The sequence below is a fragment of the Zea mays genome, chromosome 7 (genome assembly GCF_902167145.1).
Source record: "Zea mays cultivar B73 chromosome 7, Zm-B73-REFERENCE-NAM-5.0, whole genome shotgun sequence".
NCBI classification, from domain to species: domain Eukaryota; kingdom Viridiplantae; phylum Streptophyta; class Magnoliopsida; order Poales; family Poaceae; genus Zea; species Zea mays.
In genome coordinates, this window is record NC_050102.1 from 142,493,305 (window position 1) to 142,500,432 (window position 7,128).

Here is a 7,128-nt window from a genome sequence, read left to right on the forward strand (position 1 = left end):
ACACAACATGGATCCAAACTGGAATCAAAGATCACAAAGAAACAAAGTGACGAGATGGTTTAAGAGGCATCAGGTTGTCACAAGGAATGCATCAAACCATACAGTTAAAGTTAGCCCTAATCGGTTGAAGAACAAGTTAGCCATGAGAGTGTTGTAGTAAAGTTAAACCATAATTGTTCTACTGTTCATGGGCGTCATACAATTCTAGATAAAGTCTGAGAGGGGCATCAGACTATTCTAATGGGAGACATCGGTCCATCCAAACATGGCTCCAACGGTGAACAATAACCCATGGTGTTGGATCATGCAAATTTGTCTAACGATGCAACCGTCAAATGGTCTGATGATATGTAGTGAAGGCTATTGAGGGTGCAACGACTAGTTCACTTCTTGGGTCCACGAATAGAACCTCAAACATGCTATTTGAGATGTGTGGGAGCGTAGGTTTTGCCTAATGATTAGAAGTAGAGAATAGACACCTCTATCCTTTGGTCTTTAGTGCTTAAGTGCATCATTGTATTGAGTTGTATCTTGGGTAGGGTGAATCTAATAAGTGGCGGATCCAAAGGGTATATGGATAGGCCGACTATCCTAAAATTTAGTCCAAAAACAAACTACACTTGAGTGTTTAGGTCTAAAGAAACAAATCTATGCAACTTACAACCATATTATGAGACATTTTGATTATTTTCTAATAATGTACCGATGTACTGAACTGATGAAAATTAGATATATGTAGTACCAAATTATACATAATATTACATGTCAAAAAAATTATTCTCGACTACCCTAAGTTTAAATTCTAGGTCCACCACTGAATCCAATTGAGCTCCTTTTTAAAAATTCAAATATACTACAAATATAGTTGTATCCTATCCTAGATTCGTCATGGTTTATTGCTTCCTATAGTTTAGTGCTGTTTAGTGAAAGGAAATGCCCCACGTCAAGCGTTTTTGTGGGTTGCGCACGCTTCACTCACGTGTAGTTGCACCTATCCGAATGAACACCGCTCAGTTCATTTCTGCTGCGCATGTATCCATTCCCCAGTGTTGAAGTATTGCACCAGACCATCACTGAGAAGCGAAAACTAAAGAGAGGGCGTGCAGTGCATGGTCACCTCTAGGATACATCCTATCTGCAGAGGTACACAGCACCAAGCGCTTAAGCTTAATCCAAAGTCCCAAGCTGTTTAATCGCAAAGAACATAAAGAGTTAAGGAGCTTTGTAAATTTTGATCTCATGACTTCTCCACCGAAAAATATTTGAATCAAAGAAACTTATTTGAAAACATCACCCGTACAAATAAATAAATAATATAACCATAGAGCACGTTCTCCGAGTTCACGCAGATCCTTCTCCTGCACCCCCTCTGCCCTTGGTCAAGCTTTATGCACGAGGTTGTCCAAACTAATTAATGCATGCCAACTATTAAACAAAACTACGCCTCCATAGTGAATGTTACTTGCAAGATAGCATCCCTATGTCGAGGGATCAAGTGAGATTTTCACACAGCCATAGAGTGGCATGAGCCATCGTCTTTGCCGAAGTAGCGTTCGCCGTATTCTCCTAGTCCTGGGATCACCCTGAGTTCCTCGTTCAGACCATAATCGATTTCAGACGTTACTATCTTCAGCAAAGGAAATCGCTTGCAGATACACTGAATCCCTTCAGGGGCCTGTTCCCACAAACAAACAAACAAATAAAAAAGGAAACAGATGATAAGCGGTGGAATCATTCAATATGCAAAGAAAGAAATATATCGATATCAGATTGAGGAAAATGATCCGATCCTCATGAACACCTTTTCTTATAAGAAGGTTAATTGCTTGGGCCACTGAGTTGCCTACAATAAAAAAGGGCTTCATCGTGAGCATAGTGAGACACATTTGTGCTACCTGTTCATAGCCTGATAAATACTGTACGAAGTAAGTATGAAGCTCAGGAAGTATCTACTACGTACAGTGATAAGCATTTCTTCAAACTCCAGAAAAAAGAATCAAACTTTCATATTTATTGAGGGCATAAAGTACGACCAATTAATTCAGCAATGCACCAGATTTTACAAGATTCAGGGCATTTCCAAACAGATATGCCGTTAAACAAATTTATTTGTTGATTGCGAAATCTGTGAGTGCAATATTTGATTATCCCTGAGCGATATTGTATCAGGATATCTCGTTGTCCAAATAATTTCTGTGCATACATGTATAGTTTTAACATGATGTTATTTCGGTCATCACAAGTTCACAACCTAAATCAACTTCAGTTCAAACAAACAAGGGGCGGAAACAGAATAGCAGGCAAAACTGACCTGTACCAAGCACTGGATCCAAAAGTATAACATGTCGTTCGGCAATATCCATAGGCAGTTTGTGATAAATGAGCTAGATGCAAAAAAGTTAATAATAGTTATCCATTGCGATTAATTCGATCACTTTAAACATACTCCCTCCGTGACAAAACGTAAATAGTTATAGTTTTTTCGTAAGTCAACACTGACCAGGTTTATAGAAAGATGTACCAACATATAAAACATCAAATTAATTTCATTATGTCCAACATGAAATGTCTTGATAGTGTATTGAATTGGTTATATGTGAAAATATTTTTCTACAAACTTGGTCAGAGTTAGAAAAAAATTGACTTAGAACAAACATGAAGGACCTTACATTTTGGACGGAGGGGGAGTACCTGTTAAGAAATTGTTTGTCATAAGATCTGAATGCTTACCTGTTGTCCATTGTCTCCAACAGGACGAATTAGAATTTTCCCAATTTTTATTCCTTTACAACAAGCACGCAATGCGCTCTCCATACTCTCACCACTGCAATGAAATGGGTACAAACAAAGCTAAAATCACTCCTAAAACTGCCCCTTGTATTTTTTGGGTCTATTTTGGACCTCTATCCTTCTTAATATAATGTTGCGCAATTATCCTGCGCTTTAGAGAAAAAATACATACATTGAGGGGCGAGGGGGGCATTTGGGACATGAGCCAAGGAGCATACATGAGTTCTTTTTGAAAAGATAACATGAAATTTCAGAACAAGTTGCTTGTACAGAAGTTAAACATGAACATACTGCGTACCAATTGGTCATAATTGTTAGACTGTGTGTGAGTGTGTGGACCGGCACCACTGTTGGGCTGCCGGTCCATTAGGTTTACGGTTGAGTCTATATATTGTAACTACAGGTGTACATTTGGGCCGCCCGGCCCGGCCCAGCCCAAGTCCGAAAAGGCCCGTATTGTTTGAATTTCGGGCCGGCCCGACCCGTTTGAATTTCGGGTCGTGCCGGGCCGGCCCACGGGCCTAGCCCTCGGCCCATGGTCTGGCCCGTAATTGCTTAAACGTACCAGGCTCATTTTGGGCGGGCCGAAATTATAAAAGCCCGAAATTCACATTAGGGCTCGAAATTCAGTTTTTGACCCGAAATTCACATCAGAGCCCGAAATTCAAAACAAATTTAATAAAACAAATAAAAGATAAGACAAATAATTTTGACCAAAAGCAAACTTAATATTTGTATTAAGTTACCAGAGCTATGCAATTACTACCTCGTTTACAAATCATTTTGTTAGAAATAAAAAGAGTATAATCAACTCTATATAAAGTTTGTAAGTTCAATTCATTATCTAATGGTTCATAACAAAAATAAAATTACATCACATACTCTAATTCAAAGCTACAAAAAACATCTAACTAACATTATCTCTAGCTTTGTGTTCTTTATCAAGTACATGAAAGTGTGGAATGAAGTGTGATTTTAATAAATATATGGGCCTTTTCGTGCCTCTATATGGGCCATTTCGTGCCTGCCTTAAACGGGCCGTGCTCGTGCCCGCCCATGGGTCGCGACCTCGACCCAAACCTGGCCCGATATATTGGACCGTGCCGTGCCTGGGCCGTGCTTTTTTTCGTGCTTTGGGCCGGCCCATTAGACCCGACCCAAATGTACACCTATAATTGTAACATCTTCTCTATGCAATACAACAACACTTCACTATTCTACATGGTATCAGAGGATTAGGGTTAGAGTTTCTTCTTCCTCCCACCCCACAGCCGCCACCTCCTCCCAGCCACCACCGGCTTCCACGCCGCCGCCCCGGGAGGCTCATCCAACCCTCCCGGGGCAGCCCTTCTCCCCAGTAGCGACCCCCACCTCCAGCTCCCTCCCTCTCTTCCGCCAGCCCTAGCTCAGCCCACCACATTTAGAGCCTCCACCGTCGCGGCACGCGCGGGCAGCAAGCTAGCCATGAGGCAGTGGAAGTCCCTGGTCCCGGCGCTGCACCTGCATGCCCCGGCAGCCTCCTGCTTCCCGCACCTGCCGTCGCACCTGCAGGTGGTGCGGCTAGTGATCTGCGAAGGGAGCATGCGCGCGTACGCTCCGCCCATGACGACGCGGGAGCTAATGCAGGCGCACCCGCGGCACCTGGTGTGCCGTGCCGACGTGCTGCTCATCGGCGAGAAGATCCCTGTCGTGGCGGCAGCCGAGGAGCTGCGGCCCGGCGAGGCCTACTTCCTGCTACCCATGCACTTGTTCCGCTCTGCCCTCTCCTTCGTGCCGCTCGCCTCGTCACTACTGCTGGTGCTGTCGGTGGCGTCCGCTACCGGCAATGGCAACGACAAGAGGCCCGCCGCCCGACCGTTCGAGCTCCAACACATGCTGGCGGGCACGCTGCGGCTCTTCTTCCATGACTGCTTCGTCAACAGTTGCGATGCCTCGGTGCTGGTCTCACCGCTCTGCTCCTCCGACACACGCCCAACCCTTCCCGGCCGTCCTCCCCAATCTCCTCTGCTCGGCGGCGCTGCCGCCCCTTATCTGCCCGACCGCGCCTCCAGGACTCTGCGCCGCCTCACGCCCTAGCCGGGGCTGCGAGTGCTCGTGCAGTCGAGGGCCAGACCACGCCGCTACCGACCCGCGCCAGTGCTGCGCCTCTCCCCCAGCGCGCCACCCTCCCTTGGCAGCCACTCCTAGCCACTGCCAGCCGTGCCCGGCGGCCCCTCCTCGGCGTACACGCCCCCATTGCAGTGCCCTTCCCGGCATCTGCGCCGCCACGCGCAGGTCTTCTTCACCTCGCACATTCTATGCAGCCACCGCAGTGCTGCCATCGCTGGGCCTAGTGCAACCTCGACCCTTCGAGCTTCTCCCATCAGCGATGCCGTCAACACCCCTTGCCAAGTCCAGCGCAGGCCCCTGCCCGGCTGGATCCACCCCACCGCACTCCCTCCTTCGTCGCCTTCGTTGGTTCCGTCGCTGACGCGGCCTTCCCGGCCGGATCCACGTTACTGTGGCCATCTCGGCCTGATCCACCATCCCTTTGGCTAGATCACCGTCCTCATGGCTGGATCCGTCGCTGTCGTTGCTTTCCCGACCAAATCCGCTGATACTCCTTTTCTACCGCGGGCGCTGTCGGTGTTTAGTGTTCGACCGCACACCCAGGGATACCCTTGCGGTGCTTTTGGGTAGGGCGGTGTTGTTGATTGTAGCTCAATGGTTCGTGCCAGGGGCACGAGAAAGAGAGAGAGAGACAAGCGATTTTCTGTAGGTTCGGGCCGCTTTGAGAGGCGTAATACCCTACTTCTTGGGATGGGTCTGTATGTGTGGTGTGTTACAAGTGGTGTCTTCCGAATGGAGAAGGGCTAATGAAATGAAAATGAAGGGGTCCCCCTAGGCCTTATATACACGACCGCGGGGCACTCCCTATGTACATGATGATCAAAATGTCATTTGGAGGGAATCAAAGTTCCAATCGACATCACCCAACTTCTGCAGCTATTGTACCCCTATAACTACATCAAATCCTTCCAAGGGAATCACCAAGAATGAATCAAAGATGCAATGATCCTGGATATAGAACTGGATGGCTAACATACGCCCAGACATGGTAACTGAGCTCCATTGGCCACCTGCACCTGTTGTCTAGTTCCTAACATTTGTTGGACCTACAACAATGAAGGAGCATTGCTAATGAAATTATGGGTGCTGCCACTATCCACTAAACCCACCGACTGATGTCCACCTAGAACCAAAATGACATGCATTGTACGACTAGCCTTTAGACCACTCATGGCTATAGCAGATAGTGTCGACTCCTCCTCAATAGAATCATCCTCTTCATCCTCGCTTAGCACTTCTAGATGAAACAGGCGCTAATAGAGACCCTTCTCTCGGTGTTTAGAAATCCCGACGTTCAGACATCTTGATTGAGCTGAGATGATGATGATAGGGTGGTGCGGATGATGCCATCACCAAAGTTTGCGAAACTACTAGCAGCATTGTACCTCCTTCTAGCTTGGACTCCATAGTTGCTACAGGAAGGTTACTATATGCTGGAGCTATCGACTGATTGCTCACCGAGGCATCAGAGCCTGCTGTCCAAGGCAGGTTGTGAGTCAGGCGAGACTGCGTGGCCTCGACAACCTTGGCAAGAAAGAGATCCTCCTGCCTTTCTGCTTCACGAGCCAATCCTATGGCATCTGCTAAATCTCGATGATGATTCGACAGACCTCGTCCAATAGGGTGGGGATAACCTGGTGGTAAAGAGCTCAATTTGATCATGCCGAGACACCCTTCGTGCGTAAGCCAGAAGTCATTGAAAGTTGAAAGGGAAATGTGCCCTTGGGCCATTTCTATAAGTATTTTGGTGATTAGATGCCCAACACATTAATTAAGTTCTTATGTGCAAAATGTGTGAAAAGTGCAAATCAAAGCATAAGGTATGTTTCTAGACTTAGTATATTATTTTGTATACTAATGTGTTTGTCTAAGTACTAGAAACAGTGACAAAAGAAGAAGAAAAGCAAAGGAAAAAGAGTTGGCCGTGTGCAGCCAACACCAACGCTGGCCAGGCACACCGGACTGTCCGATGGTGCACCGGACAGTGTCCGGTGCGCCAGGCTGGCCGGTGGTGAACCGACTGCTCTCAGAAAAATGCAGAGGCGTACGACTATAATTCACTAGACTGTCCGGTGGTGCACCGGACTGTCTGGTGAGCCAACGGTCGCCAGCGCCAATGGTCGGTCACGCGATCTGCGGGCGACGCGTGGCCCGCAGCAACGGTCGGTTGGGCACACCGGACTGTCCGGTGTGCACCGGACAGTGTCCGGTGCGCCAACTGACCCCGAG

General features: G+C 47.2%; 1 protein-coding gene across 1 annotated transcript; it reads left to right on the plus strand.

The window, feature by feature from the left end:
* The first annotated feature begins 4,254 nt into the window (after window positions 1-4,254).
* Window positions 4,255-4,866, plus strand: LOC103634219 (uncharacterized). The gene has a single exon (XM_008655799.1). The coding sequence runs from the start codon at window positions 4,255-4,257 to the stop codon at window positions 4,864-4,866; it is 612 nt and encodes a 203-aa protein (XP_008654021.1).
* The last annotated feature ends 2,262 nt before the right edge of the window (window positions 4,867-7,128 follow it).

Excerpts from the sequence above, each read along its gene's own strand:
- LOC103634219 (XM_008655799.1), top strand. The coding sequence starts at position 4,255 with ATGAGGCAGTGGAAGTCCCTGGTCCCGGCGCTGCACCTGCATGCCCCG.